The sequence below is a fragment of the Stegostoma tigrinum genome, chromosome 7 (assembly GCF_030684315.1).
Source record: "Stegostoma tigrinum isolate sSteTig4 chromosome 7, sSteTig4.hap1, whole genome shotgun sequence".
In the NCBI taxonomy this organism is placed as follows: Eukaryota; Metazoa; Chordata; class Chondrichthyes; order Orectolobiformes; family Stegostomatidae; genus Stegostoma; species Stegostoma tigrinum.
The window spans coordinates 29,116,569-29,141,078 of record NC_081360.1 but is presented as its reverse complement, the minus strand read 5'-3'; the positions used below and the strand labels follow the sequence as shown (position 1 = coordinate 29,141,078).

Below are 24,510 nucleotides of genomic sequence, written 5' to 3'. Positions count from 1 at the left end.
GTGTTGGGGGGTGGGGGAGAGTGTTGGGGGTGGGGGGAGAGTGTTGGGGGGTGGGGGAGAGTGTTGGGGGGTGGGGTGTGGGGAGAGTGTTGGGGGGTGGGGGAGAGTGTTGGGGGGTGGGGGAGAGTGTTGGGGGTGGGGGAGAGTGTTGGGGGGTGGGGGAGAGTGTAGGGGGTGTGGGGGAGAGTGTTGGGGGGTGGGGGAGAGTGTTGGGGGGTGGGGGAGAGTGTTGGGGGGTGGGGGGAGAGTGTTGGGGGGTGGGGGAGAGTGTTGGGGGGTGGGGGAGAGTGTTGGGGGTGGGGGAGAGTGTTGGGGGTGGGGGAGAGTGGGAGAGTGTTGGGGGGTGGGGGAGAGTGGGAGAGTGTTGGGGGTGGGGAGAAGTGGGAGAGTGTTGGGGGGTGGGGGAGAGTGGGAGAGTGTTGGGGGGTGGGGGAGAGTGGGGGAGAGTGTTGGGGGTGGGGGAGAGTGGAGAGTGTTGGGGGTGGGGAGGGGAGAGTGTTGGGGGTGGGGGAGAGTGTTGGGGAGTGGGGGAGAGTGTTGGGGAGTGGGGGAGAGTGTTGGGGAGTGGGGGAGAGTGTTGGGGAGTGGGGGAGAGTGTTGGGGAGTGGGGGAGAGTGTTGGGGAGTGGGGGAGAGTGTTGGGGAGTGGGGGAGAGTGTTGGGAGTGGGGGAGAGTGTTGGGGAGTGGGGGAGAGTGTTGGGGAGTGGGGGAGAGTGTTGGGGAGTGGGGGAGAGTGTTGGGGAGTGGGGAGAGTGTTGGGGAGTGGGGGAGAGTGTTGGGGAGTGGGGGAGAGTGTTGGGGAGTGGGGAGAGTGTTGGGGAGTGGGGGAGAGTGTTGGGGAGTGGGGGAGAGTGTTGGGGGAGTGGGGGAGAGTGTTGGGGAGTGGGGGAGAGTGTTGGGGAGTGGGGGAGAGTGTTGGGGAGTGGGGGAGAGTGTTGGGGAGTGGGGGAGAGTGTTGGGGAGTGGGGGAGAGTGTTGGGAGTGGGGGAGAGTGTTGGGGAGTGGGGGAGAGTGTTGGGGAGTGGGGGAGAGTGTTGGGAGTGGGGGAGAGTGTTGGGGAGTGGGGGAGAGTGTTGGGGAGTGGGGGAGAGTGTTGGGGAGTGGGGGAGAGTGTTGGGGAGTGGGGGAGAGTGTTGGGGAGTGGGGGAGAGTGTTGGGGAGTGGGGGAGAGTGTTGGGGAGTGGGGGAGAGTGTTGGGGAGTGGGGGAGAGTGTTGGGGAGTGGGGGAGAGTGTTGGGGAGTGGGGGAGAGTGTTGGGGAGTGGGGGAGAGTGTTGGGAGGGGGGAGAGTGTTGGGGAGTGGGGAGAGTGTTGGGGAGTGGGGGAGAGTGTTGGGGAGTGGGGGAGAGTGTTGGGGAGTGGGGGAGAGTGTTGGGGAGTGGGGGAGAGTGTTGGGGAGTGGGGGAGAGTGTTGGGAGTGGGGGAGAGTGTTGGTGAGAGTGGGGGAGAGTGTTGGGGAGTGGGGGAGAGTGTTGGGGAGTGGGGGAGAGTGTTGGGGAGTGGGGAGAGTGTTGGGGAGTGGGGGAGAGTGTTGGGGAGTGGGGAGAGTGTTGGGGAGTGGGGAGAGTGATTGGGGAGTGGGGGAGAGTGTTGGGGAGTGGGGGAGAGTGTTGGGAGTGGGGAGAGTGTTGGGGAGTGGGGGAGAGTGTTGGGGAGTGGGGGAGAGTGTTGGGGAGTGGGGGAGAGTGTTGGGGGTGGGGGAGAGTGTTGGGGAGTGGGGGAGAGTGTTGGGGAGTGGGGGAGAGTGTTGGGGAGTGGGGGAGAGTGTTGGGGAGTGGGGGAGAGTGTTGGGGAGTGGGGGAGAGGTGTTGGGGAGTGGGGGAGAGTGTTGGGGAGTGGGGGAGAGTGTTGGGGGGTGGGGGAGAGTGTTGGGGGGTGGGGGAGAGTGTTGGGGGGTGGGGGAGAGTGTTGGGGGGTGGGGAGAGTTGTTGGGGGGGGAGAGGGGAGAGTGTTGGGGGGTGGGGGAGAGTGTTGGGGGTGGGGGAGAGTGTTGGGGGTGTGGGGGAGAGTGTTGGGGGAGTGGGGGAGAGTGTTGGGGGGGGGGGAGAGTGGAGAGTGTTGGGGGGGAGAGTGAGAGAGTGTTGGGGGGGGGAGAGTGGGAGAGTGTTGGGGGGGGAGAGTGGGAGAGTGTTGGGGGGGGAGAGTGGGAGAGTGTTGGGGGGGGAGAGTGGGAGAGTGTTGGGGGGGGAAGAGTGGGAGAGTGTTGTGGGGGAAGAGTGGGGAGAGTTGTGGGGGGAAGAGGTGGGAGAGTGTTGGGGGGTGGGGGAGAGTGTTGGGGGGTGGGGGAGAGTGTTGGGGGGTGGGGGAGAGTGTTGGGGGGTGGGGGAGAGTGGGAGAGTGTTGGGGGGGGAGAGTGGGAGAGTGTTGGGGGGGAGAGTGGGAGGAGTGTTGTGGGGGAAGAGTGGGAGAGTGTTGGGGGGGGAGAGTGGGAGAGTGTTGGGGGGGTGGGGGAGAGTGTTGGGGGTGGGGGAGAGTGTTGGGGAGTGGGGGAGAGTGTTGGGGAGTGGGGGAGAGTGTTGGGGAGTGGGGGAGAGTGTTTGTTGGGGAGGTGGGGGAGAGTGTTGGGGAGTGGGGCGAGAGTGTTGGGGAGTGGGGGAGAGTGTTGGGGAGTGGGGGAGAGTGTTGGGGAGTGGGGAGAGTGTTGGGGAGTGGGGGAGAGTGTTGGGGAGTGGGGGAGAGTGTTGGGGAGTGGGGGAGAGTGTTGGGGAGTGGGGAGAGTGTTGGGGAGTGGGGGAGAGTGTTGGGGAGTGGGGGAGAGTGTTGGGGAGTGGGGGAGAGTGTTGGGGAGTGGGGAGAGTGTTGGGGAGTGGGGGAGAGTGTTGGGGAGTGGGGGAGAGTGTTGGGAGTGGGGGAGAGTGTTGGGAGTTGGGGGAGAGTGTTGGGGAAGTGGGGGAGAGTGTTGGGAGTGGGGGAGAGTGTTGGGAGTGGGGGAGAGTGTTGGGGAGTGGGGGAGAGTGTTGGGGAGTGGGGGAGAGTGTTGGGGAGTGGGGGGAGAGTGTTGGGGAGTGTGTTGGGGAGTGGGGGAGAGTGTTGGGGAGTGGGGGGGAGAGTGTTGGGGAGTGGGGGAGAGTGTTGGGGAGTGGGGGAGAGTGTTGGGGAGTGGGGGAGAGTGTTGGGGAGTGGGGGAGAGTGTTGGGGAGTGGGGGAGAGTGTTGGGGAGTGGGGGAGAGTGTTGGGGAGTGGGGGAGAGTGTTGGGGAGTGGGGGAGAGTGTTGGGGAGTGGGGGAGAGTGTTGGGAGTGGGGGAGAGTGTTGGGGAGTGGGGGAGAGTGTTGGGGAGTGGGGGAGAGTGTTGGGGAGTGGGGGGGTGGAGTGGGGAGTGTTGGGGAGTGGGGGAGAGTGTTGGGGAGTGGGGGAGAGTGTTGGGGAGTGGGGGAGAGTGTTGGGGAGTGGGGGAGAGTGTTGGGGAGTGGGGAGAGTGTTGGGGAGTGGGGGAGAGTGTTGGGGAGTGGGGGAGAGTGTTGGGGAGTGGGGGAGAGTGTTGGGGAGTGGGGGAGAGTGTTGGGGAGTGGGGGAGAGTGTTGGGGAGTGGGGGAGAGTGTTGGGGAGTGGGGGAGAGTGTTGGGGAGTGGGGGGAGAGTGTTGGGGAGTGGGGGAGAGTGTTGGGGAGTGGGGGAGAGTGTTGGGGAGTGGGGGAGAGTGTTGGGGAGTGGGGGAGAGTGTTGGGGAGTGGGGAGAGTGTTGGGGAGTGGGGGAGAGTGTTGGGGAGTGGGGGAGAGTGTTGGGGAGTGGGGGAGAGTGTTGGGGAGTGGGGAGAGTGTTGGGGAGTGGGGGAGAGTGTTGGGGAGTGGGGGAGAGTGTTGGGGAGTGGGGGGAGAGTGTTGGGGAGTGGGGAGAGTGTTGGGGTGTGGGGAGAGTGTTGGGGAGTGGGGGAGAGTGTTGGGGAGTGGGGGAGTGTGTTGGGGAGTGGGGGAGAGTGTTGGGGAGTGGGGGAGAGTGTTGGGGAGTGGGGGAGAGTGTTGGGGGAGTGGGGGGGGGGGGGTGGGGGAGAGTGTTGGGGAGTGGGGGAGAGTGTTGGGGAGTGGGGAGAGTGTTGGGGAGTGGGGGAGAGTGTTGGGGAGTGGGGGAGAGTGTTGGGGAGTGGGGGAGAGTGTGGGGAGTGGGGGAGAGTGTTGGGGAGTGGGGGGAGAGTGTTGGGGAGTGGGGGAGAGTGTTGGGGAGTGGGGAGAGTGTTGGGGAGTGGGGAGAGTGTTGGGGAGTGGGGAGAGTGTTGGGGAGTGGGGGAGAGTGTTGGGAGTGGCGGAGAGTGTTGGGGAGTGGGGGAGAGTGTTGGGGGAGTGGGGAGAGTGTTGGGGAGTGGGGAGAGTGTTGGGGAGTGGGGGAGAGTGGGGAGACTGTTGGGGGGGAGAGTGAGAGAGTGTTGGGGGGGGAGAGTGAGAGTGTTGGGGGGGGGAGAGTGGGAGAGTGTTGGGGGGGGGGGAGAGTGAGAGAGTGTTGGGGGGGGAGAGTGGGAGAGTGTTGGAGGGGGGAGAGTGGGAGAGTGTTGGAGGGGGAGAGTGGGAGAGTGTTGGGGAGTGGGGGAGAGTGGGAGACTGTTGGGGGGGAGAGTGAGAGAGTGTTGGGGGGGGAGAGTGGGAGAGTGTTGGGGGGGGAGAGTGAGAGAGTGTTGGGGGGGGAGAGTGGGAGAGTGTTGGAGGGGGAGAGTGGGAGAGTGTTGGAGGGGGAGAGTGGGAGAGTGTTGGGGAGTGGGGGAGAGTGTTGGGGAGTGGGGGAGAGTGTTGGGGAGTGGGGGAGAGTGTTGGGGAGTGGGGGAGAGTGGGAGACTGTTGGGGGGGGAGAGTGAGAGAGTGTTGGGGGGGGAGAGTGGGAGAGTGTTGGGGGGGGAGAGTGGGAGAGTGTTGGGGGGGGAGAGTGGGAGAGTGTTGGGGGGGGAGAGTGAGAGAGTGTTGGGGGGGGAGAGTGAGAGAGTGTTGGGGGGGGAGAGTGAGAGAGTGTTGGGGGGGGGAGAGTGGGAGAGTGTTGGAGGGGGAGAGTGGGAGAGTGTTGGAGGGGGAGAGTGGGAGAGTGTTGGGGAGTGGGGGAGAGTGTTGGGGAGTGGGGGAGAGTGTTGGGGAGTGGGGGAGAGTGTTGGGGAGTGGGGGAGAGTGTTGGGGGAGTGGGGGAGAGTGTTGGGAGTGGGGGAGAGTGGGAGAGTGTTGGGGAGTGGGGGAGAGTGGGAGAGTGTTGGGGGGGGGAGAGTGGGAGAGTGTTGGGGGGGGGAGAGTGGGAGAGTGTTGGGGGGGAGAGTGGGAGAGTGTTGGGGAGTGGGGGAGAGTGTTGGGGAGTGGGGGAGAGTGTTGGGGGGTGGGGGAGAGTGTTGGGGGGTGGGGGAGAGTGGGAGAGTGTTTTGGGGGGGAGGTGAGAGAGTGTTGGGGGGGGGAGAGTGGGAGAGTGTTGGGGGGGGAGAGTGGGAGAGTGTTGGGGGGGGAGAGTGGGAGAGTGTTGGGGGGTGGGGGGAGTGTTGGGGGGTGGGGGAGAGTGTTGGGGAGTGGGGGAGAGTGTTGGGGAGTGGGGGAGAGTGTTGGGGAGTGGGGGAGAGTGGGAGACTGTTGGGGGGGGAGAGTGGGAGAGTGTGGGGGGGGGGGGTGTGGGGAGGTGTTGGGGGGGGAGAGTGGGAGAGTGTTGGGGGGGGAGAGTGGGAGAGTGTTGGGGGGTGGGGGAGAGTGTTGGGGGGTGGGGGAGAGTGTTGGGGGGTGGGGGAGAGTGGGGAGTGTTGGGGGGGAGAGTGGGAGAGTGTTGGGGGGGGAGAGTGGGAGAGTGTTGGGGAGTGGGGGAGAGTGTTGGGGGGTGGGGAGAGTGTTGGGGGGTGGGGGGAGTGTTGGGGGGTGGGGGAGAGTGTTGGGGGTGGGGGAGAGTGTTGGGGGGTGGGGGAGAGTGTTGGGGGGTGGGGGGAGAGTGTTGGGGGGGTGGGGGAGAGTGGGAGAGTGTTGGGGGGGGAGAGCGTTGGGGGGGGGAGAGCGTTGGGGGGGGGAGAGCGTTGGGGGGGGACGAGGGTGGGGGGGGGGACGAGGGTGGGGGGGGGGGAAGAGGGTGGGGGGGGGAAGAGGGTGGGGGGGGGGAAGAGGGGGGGGGGGGGAAGAGAGTGTTGGGGGGGGAAGAGAGTGTTGGGGGGGGAAGAGAGTGTTGGGGGGGGAAGAGAGTGTTGGGGGGGGAAGAGAGTGTTGGGGGGGAAGAGAGTGTTGGGGGGGGAAGAGAGTGTTGGGGGGGGAGAGAGGGGGAGAGAGTGTTGGGGGGGGAGAGAGTGTTGGGGGGGGAGAGAGGGGGAGAGAGTGTTGGGGGGGGAGAGAGTGTTGGGGGGGGGAGAGAGTGTTGGGGGGGGAGAGAGGGGGAGAGAGTGTTGGGGGGGGAGAGAGTGTTTGGGGGGGGAGAGAGTGTTGGGGGGGGGGAGAGAGTGTTGGGGGGGGAGAGAGGGGGAGAGTGTGTTGGGGGGGAGAGAGAGGGGGAGAGAGTGTTGGGGGGGGAGTGTGTTGGGGGGGGAAGAGAGTGTTGGGGGGGGAAGAGAGTGTTGGGGGGGGAAGAGAGTGTTGGGGGGGAAGAGAGTGTTTTGGGGGGGGAAGAGAGTGTTGGGGGGGGGAAGAGAGTGTTGGGGGGGGGAAGAGAGTGTTGGGGGGGGAGAGAGGGGGAGAGAGTGTTGGGGGGGGAGAGAGTGTTGGGGGGGGAGAGAGTGTTGGGGGGGGAGAGAGGGGGAGTGAGTGTTGGGGGGGGAGAGAGTGTTGGGGGGGGAGAGGTGTTGGGGGGGGAGAGAGTGTTGGGGGGGGAGAGAGTGTTGGGGGGGAGAGAGGGGGTGAGTGTGTTGGGGGGGAGAGAGGGGGAGAGAGTGTTGGGGGGGGGAGAGTGTGGGGGGGGGGAGGTGTTGGGGGGGGAGAGTGTGGGGGGGGGGGGAGTGTGGGGGGGGGGAGGTTTGGGGGGGGGGGGAGAGTTTGGGGGGGGGGAGAGTGTTGGGGGGGGGAGTGTTGGGGGGGGGGAGAGCGTTGGGGGGGGGAGCGTTGGGGGGGGGAGAGCGTTGGGGGGGGAGAGCGTTGGGGGGGAGAGCGTTGGGGGGGGGAGAGCGTTGGGGGGGGGACGAGGGTGGGGGGGGACGAGGGTGGGGGGGGGACGAGGGTGGGGGGCGAGGGTGGGGGGCGAGGGTGGGGGGGCGAGGGTGGGGGGGCGAGGGTGGGGGGGGGAAGAGAGGGTGGGGGGGAAGAGAGGGTGGGGGGGGAAGAGAGGGTGGGGGGGGAAAGAGAGGGTGGGGGGGGAAGAGAGGGGTGGGGGGGAAGAGAGGGTGGGGGGGGAAGAGAGGGTGGGGGGGGGAAGAGAGGGTGGGGGGGGGGAAGAGAGGGTGGGGGGGGAAGAGAGGGTGGGGGGGGGAAGAGAGGGTTGGGGGGGGAAGAGAGGGTTGGGGGGGGAAGAGAGTGTTGGGGGGGGAAGAGAGTGTTGGGGGGGGAAGAGAGTGTTGGGGGGGGAAGAGAGTGTTGGGGGGGGAGAGAGGGGGAGAGAGTGTTGGGGGGGGAGAGAGTGTTGGGGGGAGAGAGGGGGAGAGAGTGTTGGAGGGGGAGAGAGTGTTGGGGGGGGAGAGAGTGTTGGGGGGGGAGAGAGTGTTGGGGGGGGAGAGAGTGTTGGGGGGGGAGAGAGTGTTGGGGGGGAGAGAGGGGGAGAGTGTGTTGGAGGGGGAGAGTGTGTGGTGGGGGAGAGAGTGTTGGGGGGGGAGAGAGTGTTGGGGGGGGAGAGAGTGTTGGGGGGGGAGAGAGTGTTGGGGGGGGGAGAGAGTGTTGGGGGGGGGGGGGAGAGTGTTGGGTGGGGGAGAGTGTTGGGGGGGGGGGAGAGTGTTGGGGGGGGGGAGAGTGTTGGGGGGGGAGAGTGTTGGGGGGGGGAGAGAGTGTTGGGGGGGGAGGGAGAGTGTGGGGGGGGGAGGAGTGGGGGGGGGGAGTGCGGCGGGGGGGGAGTGCGGCGGGGGGGGGAGTGCGGCGGGGGGGGGAGTGCGGCGGGGGGGGGAGTGCGGCGGCGGGGGGGGAGTGCGGCGGCGGGGGGGGGTGCGGGGGGGGGGGGGAGTGCGGGGGGGGGGGGGAGTGCGGGGGGGGGGGAGTGCGGGGGGGGGGGGGAGTGCGGGGGGGGGGGGAGTGCGGGGGGGGGAGGAGTGCGGGGGGGGAGGAGTGCGGGGGGGGGGAGTGCGGGGGGGGGGGAGTGCGGGGGGGGGGAGTGCGGGGGGGGGGAGTGCGGGGGGGGAGGGAGTGCGGGGGGGGGGAGTGCGGGGGGGGAGGGAGTGCGGGGGGGGGGAGTGCGGGGGGGGGGGAGTGCGGGGGGGGGGGAGTGCGGGGGGGGGGAGTGCGGGGGGGGGAGTGCGGGGGGGGGAGTGCGGGGGGGGGGGAGGAGGAGTTGGGGGGGAGGGGAGGAGGAGTTGGGGGGGAGGGGAGGAGGAGTGGGGGGGAGGGGAGGAGGAGTTGGGGGGAGGGGAGGAGGAGTTGGGGGGAGGGGAGGAGGAGTTGGGGGGGGAGGGGAGGAGGAGTTGGGGGGGAGGGGAGGAGGAGTGGGGGGGAGGGGAGGAGGAGTTGGGGGGAGGGAGGAGGAGTTGGGGGGAGGGGAGGAGGAGTTGGGGGGGGGGAGGGGAGGAGGAGTTGGGGGGGGGAGGGGAGGAGGAGTTGGGGGGGGGAGGGGAGGAGGAGTTGGGGGGGGAGGGGAGGAGGAGTTGGGGGGGAGGGGAGGAGGAGTGTTGGGAGGGTTCGGGGGGTAGTGGTGGGGTTGGGGGGGTGGTGTTGGGGGTTGGGGGGGGTGGTGTTGGGGGTTGGGGGGGTGGTGTTGGGGGTTGGGGGGGTGGTGTTGGGGGTTGGGGGGGTGGGGTTGGGGGTTGGGGGGGTGGGGTTGGGGGTTGGGGAGGGTTGGGGGTTGGGGAGGGGTTGGGGGAGGGTTGGGGGGTTGGGGGAGGGGTGGGGGTTGGGGGGAGGGGTGCAGGGGAGTGGTGGGGGGGAGTGGTGAGTGTTGGGGGTGGGGGGGTGAGTGTTGAGGGTGGGGGGGTGAGTGTTGAGGGTGGGGGGGTGAGTGTTGAGGGTGGGGGGGTGAGTGTTGGGGGTGGGGGGGTGAGTGTTGGGGTGGGGGGGTGAGTGTTGGGGGTGGGGGGGTGAGTGTTGGGGGTGGGGGGGGGACGGGGCGGGGGGGGACGGGGCGGGGGGGGACGGGGCGGGGGGGGACGGGGCGGGGGGGGTGAGTGGGGGGCGGGGCGGGGGGGTGAGTGGGGGGGGGTGAGTGGGGGGCGGGGCGGGGGGGGTGAGTGGGGGGCGGGGCGGGGGGGGTGAGTGGGGGGGGTGAGTGGGGGACGGGGCTGGGGGGGGTGAGTTGGGGGGGGGGGTGAGTGGGGGGGGGTGAGTTGAGTTGGGGGGGGTGAGTGGGGGGGGTGAGTGGGGGGGGGCGAGTGGGGGGGGGCGAGTGGGGGGGGGCGAGTGGGGGGGGGCGAGTGGGGGGGGGGCGAGTGGGGGGGGGGCGAGTGGGGGGGGGGGCGAGTGGGGGGGGGGGCGAGTGGGGGGGGGGCGAGTGGGGGGGGGCGAGTGGGGGGGGGGGCGAGTGGGGGGGGGGCGAGTGGGGGGGGGCGAGTGGGGGGGGGCGAGTGGGCGGGGGGCGAGTGGGGGGGGGGCGAGTGGGGGGGGGGCGAGTGGGGGGGGGGCGAGTGGGGGGGGGGCGAGTGGGGGGGGGCGAGTGGGGGGGGGGCGAGTGGGGGGGGGGCGAGTGGGGGGGGGGGCGAGTGGGGGGGGGGCGAGTGGGGGGGGGGGCGAGTGGGGGGGGGGGCGAGTGGGGGGGGGCGAGTGGAGGGGAGTGGGGGGGGGGCGAGTGGGGGGGGGGGGGCGAGTGGGGGGGGGGGGCGAGTGGGGGGGGGGGGGCGGGTGGGCGAGTGGGGGGGGGCGAGTGGGGGGGGGGCGAGTGGGGGGGGGGCGAGTGGGGGGGGGGGCGAGTGGGGGGGGGGGGCGAGTGGGGGGGGGGGGGCGGGGGGGGTGAGTGGGGGACGGGGGGGGTGAGTGGGGGACGGGGCGGGGGGGGTGAGTGGGGGACGGGGGGGGGTGAGTGGGGGACGGGGCGGGGGGGGTGAGTGGGGGACGGGGCGGGGGGGGTGAGTGGGGGACGGCCGGGGGGGGGGTGTGGGGGACGGGGCGGGGGGGGGTGAGTGGGGGACGGGGCGGGGGGGGTGAGTGGGGGACGGGGCGGGGGGGGTGAGTGGGGGACGGGGCGGGGGGGGGTGAGTGGGGGACGGCCGGGGGGGGGGGTGAGTGGGGACGGGGCGGGGGGGGAGTGAGTGGGGGACGGGGCGGGGGAAGGGGCGAGTGGGGGAAGGGGCGAGTGGGGGAAGGGGCGAGTGGGGGAAGGGGCGAGTGGGGGGGGGGCGAGTGGGGGGGGGGGGCGAGTGGGGGGGGGGGGCGAGTGGGGGGGGGGGCGAGTGGGGGGGGGGGGCGAGTGGGGGTGGGGGGCGAGTGGGGGGGGGGGCGAGTGGGGGGGGGGGCGAGTGGGGGGGGGGGCGAGTGTGGGGGGGGGGCGAGTGTGGGGGGGGGGCGAGTGTGGGGGGGGGGCGAGTGGGGGGGGGGCGAGTGGGGGGGGGGGCGAGTGGGGGGGGGGCGAGTGGGGGGGGGGCGAGTGGGGGGGGGCGAGTGGGGGGGGCGCGAGTGGGGGGGGGGGTGAGTGGGGGACGGAGTGGGGGACGGGGCGGGGGGACGGGGCGGGGTGGGTGAGCGGGGGGGTGAGTGGGGGACAGGGCAGGGGGGGTGAGTGGGGGGGGGTGAGTGGGGGGGGTGAGTGGGGGGGGGTGAGTGGGGGGGGGTGAGTGGGGGGGGGGGTGAGTGGGGGGGGGTGAGTGGGGGGGGGGTGAGTGGGGGACGGGGCGGGGGGTTGAGCGGGGGGGGGTGAGCGGGGGGGGGTGAGCGGGGGGGGTTGAGCGGGGGGGGGTTGAGCGGGGGGGGGTGAGCGGGGGGGGGTGAGCGGGGGGGGGTGAGCGGGGGGGGGGTGAGCGGGGGGGGGGTGAGCGGGGGGGGGTGAGCGGGGGGGGGGTGAGCGGGGGGGGGTGAGCGGGGGGGGGGTGAGCGGGGGGGTGAGCGGGGGGGGGTGAGCGGCGGGGGGTGAGCGGCGGGGGGTGAGCGGCGGGGGGTGAGCGGCGGGGGGGGCGGGGGACGTGGTGGGGGACGGGGTGAGTGGGGGGGTTGAGTGGGGGACGGAGTGGGGGACGGAGTGGGGGACGGAGTGGGGGACGGAGTGGGGGGGGTGAGTGGGGGGGGTGAGTGGGGGGGGTGAGTGGGGGGGGTGAGTGGGGGGGGTGAGTGGGGAACGGAGTGGGGGACGGGGCGGGGGGGGTGAGCGGGGGGGGTGAGCGGGGGGGGGTGAGCGGGGGGGTGGTGAGCGGGGGGGTGGTGAGCGGGGGGGTGGTGAGCGGGGGGGTGGTGAGCGGGGGGGTGGTGAGCTGGGGGGTGGTGAGCGGGGGGGTGGTGAGCGGGGGGGGTGGTGAGCGGGGGACGGGGCAGGGGACGGGGCGGGGGACGGGGCAAGTGGGGGGGTGGTGAGTGGGGGGGTGGTGAGTGGGGGGGTGGTGAGTGGGGGGGTGGTGAGTGGGGGGGTGGTGAGTGGGGGGGTGGTGAGTGGGGGGGTGTGGGCGGGGGACGGGGCGGGGGACGGGGCGAGTGGGGGGGGGGTGAGTGGGGGGGACGGAGTGGGGGGGGTTGAGTGGGGGACGGAGTGGGGGGGAGTGAGTGGGGAACGGAGTGGGGGACGGGGCGGGGGGGGTGAGTGGGGGGGGTGAGTGGGGGGGGTGAGTGGGGGGGGTGAGTGGGGGGGGTGAGTGGGGGACGGGGTGGGGGGGGTGAGTGGGGGACGGGGCAGGGGGGGTGAGCGGGGGGGTGAGCGGGGGGGTGAGGGGGGGGGTGAGGGGGGGGGTGAGGGGGGGGGGTGAGTGGGGGGGGTGAGTGGGGGGGGTGAGTGGGGGGGGGGTGAATGGGGGGGGTGAGTGGGGGGGGTGTGTGGGGGGGGTGAGTGGGGGACGGAGCGGGGGGGGTGAGTGGGGGACGGGGCGGGGGGGGTGAGTGGGGGACGGGGCGGGGGGGGTGAGTGGGGGACGGGGCGGGGGGGGGGTGAGCGGGGGGGGTGAGCGGGGGGGGTGAGCGGGGGGGAGGGCAGGGGGAGTGAGTGGGGGGGGGTGAGTGGGGGGGGTGAGTGGGGGGGGGCGGGGGGGTTGAGTGGGGGACGGGGCGGGGGGGGTGAGTGGGGGACGGGGCGGGGGGACGGGGCGGGGGGACGGGGCGGGGGGACGGGGCGGGGGGACGGGGCGGGGGGACGGTGAGTGGGGGGGGGGTGAGTGGGGGGGGTGAGTGGGGGGGGGTGAGTGGGGGACGGGGCAGGGGGGGTGAGTGGGGGGTGGGGGGGTGAGTGGGGGGGGGTGAGTGGGGGACGGGGCAGGGGGGGTGAGTGGGGGGCGGGGGGGTGAGTGGGGGGGGGTGAGTGGGGGACGGGGCAGGGGGGGTGAGTGGGGGGTTGAGTGGGGGACGGAGTGGGGGACGGGGCGGGGGGGCGAGTGGGGGGGGCGAGTGGGGGGGGCGAGTGGGGGGGGCGAGTGGGGGGGGCGAGTGGGGGGGGCGAGTGGGGGGGGCGAGTGGGGGGGGGTGAGTGGGGGGGGGTGAGTGGGGGGGGGTGAGTGGGGGGGGGTGAGGGGGGGGGTGAGGGGGGGGGTGAGTGGGGGGGTGAGTGGGGGGGTGAGTGGGGGGGGGTGAGTGGGGGACGGGGCGGGGGGGGTGAGTGGGGGGGGGTGAGTGGGGGGGGGGGGTGAGTGGGGGGGGGGTGAGTGGGGGGGGGGTGAGTGGGGGGGGGGTGAGTGGGGGGGGGGTGAGTGGGGGGGGGGTGAGTGGGGGGGGTGAGGGGGGGGGTGAGTGGGGGACGGGGCAGGGGGGGTGAGTGGGGGACGGTGGGGGGGAGTGGGGGACGGTGGGGGGGAGTGGGGGACGGTGGGGGGGAGTGGGGGACGGGGCGGGGGACGGGTGAGCGGGGGGGGTGAGCGGGGGGGGGGTGAGCGGGGGGGGGGTGAGCGGGGGGGGGTGAGCGGGGGACGGGGCGGGGGGGTGAGTGGGGGGCGGGGGGGGGGTGAGCGGGGGGGGGGTGAGCGGGGGACGGGGCGGGGGGGTGAGTGGGGGGCGGGGGGGGGGTGAGCGGGGGACGGGGCGGGGGGGTGAGTGGGGGGCGGGGGGGTGAGTGGGGGACGGGTGAGTGGGGGACGGGGCAGGGGGGGTGAGTGGGGGGTTGAGTGGGGGACGGAGTGGGGGGGGGTGAGTGGGGGGGGGTGAGTGGGGGGGGGTGAGTGGGGGGGGTGAGTGGGGGGGGGTGAGTGGGGGGGGGGGTGAGTGGGGGGGGGTGAGTGGGGGGGGGGGTGAGTGGGGGGGGGGGTGAGTGGGGGGGGGGGTGAGTGGGGGGGGGGTGAGTGGGGGGGGTGAGTGGGGGACGGGGTGGGGGGGGTGAGTGGGGGGGGACGGGGCGGGGGGGTGAGTGGGGGGGGGTGAGTGGGGGACGGGGCGGGGGGGGTGAGTGGGGGGGGGTGAGTGGGGGACAGGGCGGGGGGGGTGAGTGGGGGACGGGGCGGGGGGGTGAGTGGGGGACGGGGCGGGGGGGTGAGTGGGGGGGGGGTGAGTGGGGGGGGGCGAGTGGGGGACGGGGCGGGGGGGGTGAGTGGGGGGGGGTGAGTGGGGGATGGGGCGGGGGGGGTGAGTGGGGGGGTGAGTGGGGGACGGGGCGGGGGGGGTGAGTGGGGGACGGGGCGGGGGGGTGAGTGGGGGACGGGGCGGGGGGGTGAGTGGGGGACGGAGTGGGGGACGGAGTGGGGGACGGGACGGAGTGGGGGACGGAGTGGGGGACGGGACGGAGTGGGGGACGGGACGGAGTGGGGGACGGGACGGGGTGGGGGACGGGACGGGGTGGGGGACGGAGCGGGGGACGGGACGGGGCGGGGGGGGGACGGGACGGGGCGGGGGGGGGACGGGACGGGGCGGGGGGGGGACGGGGCGGGGGGGGGACGGGGCGGGGGGGGGGGAGTGGGGGACGGGGCGGGGGGGGGGAAGTGGGGGACGGGGCGGGGGGGGGAGTGGGGGACGGGGCGGGGGGGGGGAAGTGGGGGACGGGGCGGGGGGGGGAGTGGGGGACGGGGCGGGGCGGGGCGGGGGGGGGGGAGTGGGGGACGGGGCGGGGCGGGGGGGGAGTGGGGGACGGGGCGGGGCGGGGGGGGGGGAGTGGGGGACGGGGCGGGGCGGGGGGGAGTACGGGACGGGGCGGGGGGGAGTACGGGGCGGGGGGGAGTACGGGACGGGGCGGGGGGGGGGAGTGGGGGGGGGGAGTGGGGGGGGGGCGGGGCGGGGGGGGGACGGGGCGGGGGGGGGGACGGGGCGGGGGGGGGAGTGGGGGACGGGGCGGGGGGGGAGTGGGGGGGACGGGGCGGGACGGGGAGTGGGGGGGACGGGGAGTGGGGGGGACGGGGAGTGGGGGGGACGGGGAGTGGGGGGGACGGGGAGTGGGGGGGACGGGGAGTGGGGGGGACGGGGCGGGGGGGGGAGTGGGGGGGACGGGGCGGGGGGGGGAGTGGGGGGGAGTGGGGGACGGGACGGGGCGGGGGAGTGGGGGACGGGGCGGGGGGGGGGAGTGGGGGACGGGGCGGGGGAGTGGGGGACGGGGCGGGGGAGTGGGGGGGACGGAGAGTGGGGGGGACGGGGAGTGGGGGGGACGGGGAGTGGGGGGGACGGGGAGTGGGGGACGGGGCGGGGGCGGGGGAGTGGGGGACGGGGCGGGGGAGTGGGGGACGGGGCGGGGGAGTGGGGGACGGGGCGGGGGAGTGGGGGTGGGGGACGGGGCGGGGGGGGTGGGGGACGGGGCGGGGGGGGTGGGGGACGGGGCGGGGGGGGTGAGTGGGGGGGGTGTGAGTGGGGGGGGTGTGAGTGGGGGGGGTGTGAGTGGGGGGGGTGTGAGTGGGGGGGGTGTGAGTGGGGGACGGGGCAGGGGGGGTGAGTGGGGGGGGGTGAGTGGGGGGGGGTGAGTGGGGGGCGGGGGGGGTGAGTGGGGGGGGGTGAGTGGGGGACGGGGCGGGGGGGGTGAGTGGGGGACGGGGCGGGGGGGGGAAGAGTGTGGGGGGGAGTGAGTGGGGGACGGAGTGGGGGACGGGGCGGGGGGAGTGAGTGGGGGGGGAGTTGGGGGGGGTGAGTGGGGGACGGGGCGGGGGGGGGTGAGTGGGGGGCGGGGCGGGGGGGGGTGAGTGGGGGGCGGGGCGGGGGGGGGTGAGTGGGGGGCGGGGCGGGGCGGGGGGGGGTGAGTGGGGGGCGGGGCGGGCATGTCGTGACAAGGCCCGGGCCGGCTTGGGTAAGATTACCAGTGCGGGGATTTATCCTCAGTCGCTGGGCAGAACCTCCGCTCCCGCTGACACTAACCTGTAAAACACCTTCCCGAAGGGGTTCCAGTTGGCGGTGACGAACGCCATTGTCTCCGGATCGGCTCAAGGCCCAGTCCCGCTCCTTCGGATATTACCGCCGCCGCCGGTTACCACTCTCCGCCGAGCTACACACTGCGCCACCTGTCTGTTACTGACAGTAGCACACGGACTTCATTCCCATTTCCTGGACAACTTCACTCAGTAGGGTAGAGTGCGTTCCTTAAAATAATTCAGATCAAACCAAATTGTGTCTTCGGCCTGGATTTTACTTCTCCCCATAAAACATATCGCAGACACAACCTTTCCTTTAGAAGTAGGAATTGAACCGAGACCATCCTAGCTCACTTTATCACCAAGAGCAGTCAAGGCAGTACCACCGCATCACCCGAGCCCCCAGCAAATTGCATTTATATTAGAGCTTTAACATAGCAAAAATGCCAAGGGTTTGAGTGAGAACTTGAATTCTCCCTACCTGTTAGTCAAGAGATCTGGTTTAGGTGTGTAGTAACACTTATAAACAGAATATTTTAGCCTTTGTGGGACAATGCTAGTGTCTCTACGACTGTGCCAAGAGAACTCGATTCAAGTCCAACCTGCTCTTGAGACATGTCATAACATCACTAAACTAATTGATTAAAAAGAGTAAGAGCTTGACCATTGATTTCAATGTTGGTCTTAAAAGAAAACAGGAGAAAAGTCAAAACTATTTAGAAAGGGAGTCCAGAGTATAGGACCTATGTGGTTAGAGACATGACCATGGAAGTAAGGAATGAACAAAGAAACAGGGTTGGAGGAACAAATTATTTTCAGAGTGTTGTTAGGCTGACAAAGTTACAAACATAGCAAATAGCAAGGGATGAGTTCATGTTGAGGCCTAATTTTGTTTCAGTAAGTTGATTAGCCAACTGAGAACTGTGCATAAATGCTCCAACCCATGCTTAGGAGAAATGGCATACATTTGATAAAGTGCTTCATATCTACTTTCACATCACAGATGACAAAATGTCAGCACTGCAATGGATTCATGGGTGAGGACCTTTGTTGATTTAATATCAGTAAAAAAAGGACAAAAGAGAAAGATCTTAATAATGTGATAAAAATCTGATCTTTTTTACTCTAGAATATTGAAACATTTAAGAAAATTAAAGGTGCAGGTATCATAATCTTCCAAAATCATCTAAATTCAGAAGTATGCCTATGGATTGTAAAATTGCATATGGAGTTGGGGTAATACATTAACATGGATAAAGGATGTGTTAATGGACAGGAAGCAAAGTTTAGAGATAAAAGAGGTATTTTCGAATTGGCAAGCTATAACTGCAGAGCCATAAGAATCACTGCTGGGGCGTTTCATACTTACAAGTGATATTAATGACTTGGTTGAAGAAAATAAAGTAACTAAGTTTGCTGGTGTCAAGAAGCTAGGTAGGAATAAAAACTGTGATGAGGACATAAAGGCTACAAATAGGTGTAGACAAGTGAAATTAGTGGACATCAAAATGACAGACAAAGTCATAATGTGGACAAGTGTAAAGTTATTCATTTTGGTTTACAAGAATAGAAATGTTGATTACTTTTTAAAAAATATGAAGTTTTAAACATTGATATTTAGATGGACTTGGATACGTTACTAGAAGGAACGCAAGATTTGTCATGCTAGTACAGCAAGCAAGTGGAAAGGCAAGTGGCATGTCCACTTTTATTGCAAGGGAGTTAGAATTCAAGGATAAAGAAGTTTTGCTACAATTGTACAGGGCTTTGGTGAGACTGTACCTGGCACAGTTTTGGTCATCATCTTTAAGGAAGTATAAACTTGCATTGAAGGTGTACAGGAAATGTTCATCAGATAAGTTAATCTGTTCAACCCAAGGACCAACGATAAGAGGCTCATTAAACTGGGGATATATTCTCTAGAGTTTAGAAGAATGAGGTGATATCACTGAAATATTCAAGATTCTGAAAAGGCCTGATTCTAGACATAGTTTATTTATCCTGGTTGAAGAATCTATGACATGAGAGTAAAGTCTTAAAATAGGTGGATAATCATCTTGGAGTGATATGAGGTTAACTTTTTTCACACAAAGGGTTATTAATATTTTGAATTCTTTACCCCAGAGGGTTTTGGATGCTTCATCATTAAACACATTTAAGGCTGAGATTGATAGATTTTTGGTCTCTCAAGGAATCAACAGATATGGGGAGTGGATGGGAAAATGGATTTGAAGCCAAAGATCAACCATGATTGTTCTGAACAGCTGAACTTACTTGATCTGTGAGTAGTCTCTACTCATACACTAATGTCTAACATTCTTACGTAAGTACATAGGTGAAGGATCCGGAAACAGGGGGCTGGAATTTCCTGTGGGCTTTGGAGTCAGCACTTACTAGGGGTCTGACATCAGTGCAAAATTACATAAGGTGGATTCTTTCAATTGATCACCTCTGTGCTTGTCATCTTATTAAGGACAGTAGTTGGACTCCCTGATGCCTCATTGAGACAGCAGCCATGATCTGGTGCCTTCTTTCATGTGAGATATAAAACCAAGGCTCCAGCTCATGTCCCTGTAAAAGATCCCATGGTACCATTTCAAAAAGAGAGAATGGGACTTGCCCCAGCATTCTGGCCAAGAATAATCCCTCAGTCAACAATACAAATAAGTGGCTATCTGGTCATTATAACATTGTTATTCAGAGACATTTCCTTCTCCATTTCCTACATTACAACATTGAATACACTTCAGAAAGTACTTTATTGGCCATAAAACACTTTCTTTCTTTGTGACTATGTCATATATAGATCATCCCTTATTGAAAAATATTTCCAAACAATTGAGAGCCCAAGTGTTTAATCATGCCTTTAGTAACATCATGATAGGTATCAAATCCTAGATATCAGTAGTGAATGTCCAGGATATGCCTTCCAGTCATTGTTACAGCAAGCCTGTTTGTTTCACAAGTAAATTATATTTGTCTTACAGTTAAAAATTCTTTCACAAATAGCAAAAATACAAGATTTCCTCTTTATAATCAATTTATGGTACAAACAACACAATATTCATTTAATTCATTCTAAGCTTCTTCTAGTTTGTTTAGGCCTTTATTAGTTATTTTAAATGGGGGAAATTACACTTCTGATTTCTGTCTGTAACCAGCCAGTGATACCTTAACTCATCCAATTAAAGTCATGCAGGAAGGCATCTTGTTAGTAAACGCTGTGTACCAGACCTGCTCAGAACCAACTCCTAATTATATATACTCAAAACAGGGCCTTTGACAAAAAGTTTGTATGCTATGAGGATAATTCTTCCTCAAAGTTCTAAACAGTCAGTCATTGAGCTTCAATGCTCTCCAACATTCCTAATATTTTCTCTTTTACATCTGTATACAGGTTTCAACGAAAAATGCTATGCAAAAGGTAAAATGTGATAAGAAAACTTTAATTATGGAGCAATGTTGGAACTGCAATAACACCATCATTCGTTTCTACAGTGGTGAGACAAAGCACAGATTTAAGTCACAACTTTGTAGAACACTTCCATTCAATTTATAAGTATGATTCTGAAGGTCTAGTCACAAGTCATTTTAATTTTCCACTGTGGTCTCATACTGATCTTTGTCCTCAGCATCTCAACTGTGTTTCAATGAATCTCAGCTTAAACATAAAGAACTGCACTTCAACTCTAAATTAGGCACTCTACAGCCTTCTAAACACAAATTGAGTTGAACAATTTTAAATTATAATCTTTATCCCCTTCAGTTTCCTTTTAAAAACATAGAAAATAGGAGCAGAAGTCAGATATTTGCCTCTTCAGGTCTGTTTCTGCTTTATCCCCATATCCTTTGATCCCTTTAGTTCCAAGTGCTATATCCAACTCTGTTGAAATCATACAATGATTTGGTCTTGACTGCTTTCTGTAGTAGCAAATTCCACAGGCTCACCACTCTCTGGGTGAAGAAATTTCTCCTCTTCTCACTGCTAAATGGTTTATCTCGTATCCTTAGACCCTGACCCATGGTCTCCCATCAACAAGACCATCCTTCCTGCATCTGCCCTGTCTAGTCCTGTTAGAACTTCATAGGTTTCTATGACATCCATCCTCATTCTTCTGAACTCCAGTGAATATAATTCTAAACAGTTCAACCTTTCCTCATACATCTGTCCTGCTATACCAGGAATCAGTCTGTTAAACTTTTACGGCACTCCCTCAAAAGCAAGAACATCCTCCATCAGATAAGGAGATCAAAACTACATTCAATATTCCAGGTATGGTCTCACTAAAGCTCTATATAACTGCAGCAAGCCATCCCGGGCTCTTGTACTCATAACCTCTCACAATGAAGGCAAACGTACATTTGCCTTTACCACCTGCTGCTGGACTGGTGTACAAGGACACACAAGTCTCGTTGCACATTCCCCTCTCTCTATTTGTAGCCATTCAGATAGTAATCTGCCTTCCTGTTTTTGCTCCTAATGTGGAAAACCTCACATTTATGCACATTATACTGCATCTACTATGCATTTATCTACTCATTTGCCTACTTGCCCAAATCACATCTCTGTATCCTCCTTATGGCCTATCTTCCCACCCAGCTTTGTGTCAACTGTAAATCTGGAGATATTACATTTAGTTTCCTAAATCATCAGTATATACTGTGAATATCTGGGGTTCTAGCACTGATCCCTGTGGTACAAACTTGTCACTGTACCTATTATGAAAAAGACCTGTTCCTTCATACTCTTTGTTTCTTGTCTGCGAAGCAATTTTCTACCATTTTGCTTCATCAATTTCAGTTTTAGACTCCATTTTCCCATGCTTTCCAATGGTAGTTGTTCATCATTTTGTCACTAACACTTCCTCTAGACACATATTTTGTCTCTTGTCCCATTGTCATACCCTTTGGCCTTCCGCCGCCAAATCTTTTGTAGTGTAATCTATCCTATCCCTTGCAGAGTAATCTATCTTGTCTTTTGCACTATCATAGATTGCCCCTTTTGTTTTTTTCCATCCTTCCACTTTTCAAATGTTTAATACCTTACATTTCAAACTATTCCCAGTTCTAATGTAAGATGATCAATCTGAAATGTTACTACATTGTTTTCTCTCTCTACAGATACTACCTGAATTGCTGAGTATTTTTAAGCATTTTATTGTTTTTATTTCATTCATTTCTTATTGTGTAGGTTCATTTTTATTATTTATATGTCCTCAGATTTCAGTTTCATTATACTTATTTAATCTATTAACAATCACTGTGAAAGATGCAAATCAAGACCTTACTAGTAATTCATTCAATTTTGTCCTACTTTCATTCATATACGTAATCCTATTTGCAAGATGGGCAAACAACATTAAAATGTTAGAAACATCTAAATTAACATCTTGACAAACTAATTCATAGTTACTTATTTTGTATGGAATATTATGAATACTCATGTCCAAAATGTGAAGATTAAACATGTAAGTAGGCACAAACTAAACACACCAGAAACTACAATCTTCATGAATGCTAGTACACTGATGGATTTTAAACAAGACTGGATTCTGTACCAGTGTCTAACAAACAGAAATCTATTTACATTAGTCTCACCTATGTTACCAAATCAACATTACTTTCAGTCATTTGCAAACTGCACACTAACGAATGTAGTATGGTTCATATACATGATACCATTTGCTAAAGTAACTTAATTGATCTTTTAAGAAAATTGAAGCTCACAGGGCTATGGGGGAAGTAATATTTGAATAGGAAATAGGCTACAGGACAATAAAAGAGAGGACTATAAATGATTGTCTTTCAGACCCAAGCCAAGAGTGCGCTTGTATTGTAGGGATTAGTGTTGGGACTGCTGCTCTTTTTTACAAAGTGTTTATATTAATGATTGGAACCTGGCCACACATAGCATAATTTCAAAGCTTCCTGATGACCTGAAACTTGGAAATGCAGTAAATAGCGCAGAAGATAATAACAGACTTTATGGAGACATAGACAGAGAGGACAGACCTTTGACAGATGCAATTTAACACAGTTTAAGTATTGTTAGGGTGATTGAGTGGCAATGTAAATTAAATGTTACAATGTTAAAGAGTACAGGAACACAGTGACCTAGCAATGTGCATATACAAGTCTTTGAAGGTAACAGGCTAAGTAAAAAAGGATGCCATACAAGATCCTTGGCTTTATAATGAGTTGCCCTGACAACAATAAAATTGAAGGTAAAAACAGAAGAAAAATAAAAAAAATGACAGATAACTTCAAGATATGAACTGAGACATCTTTGAAGAAACTAAGGAAGCAAGATGATTCCAATGTCCAGAATCAGTATACAGTGGCAATAAGTGAAAAAAAGGGAAGTTAGTTAAAACTTAACATATATATTGGTTAAAGTCCAGTGGGAGTGCTGTGACCAGTTATAGTCAAGTTCTGAGCAAGGAGGCAGTTTATTCATTATATTGGCACCAGGGATGAAAGTGCGATACAGCAATTGAAATATGATCAAATAGATGTGAGATTGAGGCTCACATGTTATTCCAAATGTGGCCAGTTAATATTCATTCTTAAAATGTATTGAAAATTAAATACAGTTACACAGCAACAGTAGAGAAATTCCATGGAGCAGAGAAGGTGCAGGGCAGTTCAGACTTGATAGGGGCATTCAAAATCAGGAATGGTTTTTGATAAAAGTAAAGATAACTTGTTTCCAATCTTAGAAGGGTAGTTGTCAAAGGACACAGATTTAGCTAGCATGAAAGGGTATCTATCTGAAAAGGTAGTGAAGGCAGATTTAATAATAACTTCCAAAAAGAATTGTACAAATACTTGAAGAGGAATTTTCTTTCCAAGTCTATGGTTATAAGCTCATTTGGATTGATCTTTCAAAGAACTGGCACAGACTCAATGAGCCAAATGACTTTCTTCTGTGTTACATCATTCTAGTGCTGAACTAAAGTTCCACAAAAATCACAAAATGCTGGAAATAGCAACTCAGGCAGGATCTAAAAAAAGATACTCATAACCAAGAAGAATGTGCTGCAGGTAAGGATCACTGTGAGGCAGAGCAGAATCGCAATGAAGCAGATCAGAATCACTGCAAAGCAGACCAGCGTAAGTATGAAGCGGGCCAGGGGGAGAGCAAAGCAGATTGGGATCACTGCTAAGCAGACCAGTAAAATGTGAAGCAGGTTGGGATCACTGTGAACCACGCTTAGTGGAATATGAACCAGGTAATGATTATTGAAGTAAAAGAAGAGAGGGGGGAAAAAAACTGTGATAAGACAGGAAGGCAATGAGTTGATTGGTTGGTGAATACTGTGGCTTTCTTTCACTTTCTGCAAAGTTAGGAACTTAATCTATGGAGCTGAGAAATTAAAAATTTCAAATTTGTTGGTAAAAAGGTTTAATGAAAGCAACACAATTAACCTCTCTATCCTGAACTGATAAAGAGAATAGCTGCTGAATCTTTTATTAAACAGCAAGTTTTATTATCTGATAGAATGGCAGGGCAACTCCAACCCTTGTAATGCACATCCCGTTCCACCTGGGAACCCACAAACATTTCCTGCATCTTGGATAATATATAGAAAGTATCATCTTAAAATGTATTGTAGCAGCTCAAACTCTGGGTTTTGAAGCATTGTTGTGAGTTTGAGAGCTTTGTAGATAGCACATTTATAAATGTGGCCACTCTGCAGATTAAAAGAGGTAGACAGGGAATGGACCATCGCTATTCAGCCACCTCTCGTATGCATCTCTGTCCAACTAGTGAATACTGACAAAAGCAATGGTTCTTCTGGTAAGCAGCCACAGCCAAATTCATTGCTCCATGGCTGGCTGGCTCAGCTGTACAGTGGGGCATTAAGGAGATTGTGAGTAATAGTGATATGATATTCATTAGCTGTAGGAAGACAGCATACTTCTGTAGCTGCAGCCATGAATTCAGATGGGATGTTAATGTTGTCACCAAATATATGCCAAGCACCCTGACAAGAGAGGGACAGCCAGTGGTCAAGGTCCACCTTGGTACCAATGATAGGTAGAAAGAGGGATATAGTCCTGCAGTCGAACTTTGGGATCTAGGTAAGAAATTAGCAAACAGCACTTCAAAAGTATACTGTTTCGCTTCCAATACAATGTACAAATATGGAAACAGGAGGATGGAACAAATGAATGCATAGTTGAAAGAGATGCTGCTGAAGGGACAGCTTTAGATTCTTGGAGCAATGAGATCAGTTCTACACAGACAGCACTTTCCGACCCAAGACCAATACTATCGAGAAGGACAAAGGCAACAAATGCATGGGTACAGACAATATGGGAACTGCAGATGCTAGAGAATCCGAGATAACAAAGTGTAGAGGTGGATGAACGTAGCAGGCCAAGCAGCATCTTAGGACCGCAGAAGTTAATGTTTCGGGCCTAGACCCTTCATCAGATGACTTGGAAATCTGACTTCCTTCAGTGTCACTGGATCAAAACCTTGGAACTTCATCCCAAATAGCATTGTGGTTCTATCTATACCAAATAAACTACAAGAGTTTAAGAAGGTAGCTCACCAAAATTTTCTCAAGGGCAGGCAGCAAAATCCACATCCCATGAGCAAATTCTTTTTAAAAAGTGGAGAACTTCAAAAGGACATGGGAGGTTGGTGGAATCAGAAGACAAGTGGCAGATGAAATTTAATGCAGAGAAGTGTGAGGTGATTCATTTTGGTAAAAATAATACAGCAAGACAGTATAAATGAAGGGTACATCTCAAAACAGGGTTGGGGAGTAGAGGGATAACAAAGTGTGAAGCTGGATGAACACAGCAGGCCAAGCAGCATCTCAGGAGCACAAAACCTGACATTTCAGGCCTAGACCCTTCATCAGAGGGGAGTAGAGGGTCCTGGGTGTATATGTTCATTAATTACAGAAAGTAGCAGGAGGCATTAAGAGAACAGTTAATGAAACATATATTTTCTTGGGCTTTATCAACACGGGCAAAGAGTACAAACACAAGAAAGATGTGTCAGACCTGCATAAAATATTGATTCTGGAGTTTCTGTAATTATAGTGAATTTAGAGGAATTATAGTGTTAATGTCTTGCCAAAAACTGCATTCATCATCTGTTATAACAAGGTGTAGAGCTGGATGA

General features: G+C 60.5%; 1 protein-coding gene across 1 annotated transcript in view; it reads right to left on the bottom strand.

Moving 5' to 3' along the window:
• vps16 (VPS16 core subunit of CORVET and HOPS complexes) overlaps window positions 1-15,529 on the bottom strand; it is a 65,613-nt gene extending 50,084 nt beyond the window's left edge. Inside the window, exon 1 of the mRNA XM_048535013.2 lies at window positions 15,376-15,529. Within this exon, the coding sequence (XP_048390970.1) occupies window positions 15,376-15,425 (50 nt within the window). The 5' untranslated portion in view covers window positions 15,426-15,529. The remainder of the gene's footprint in view (window positions 1-15,375) is intronic.
• Window positions 15,530-24,510: the final 8,981 nt, after the last annotated feature.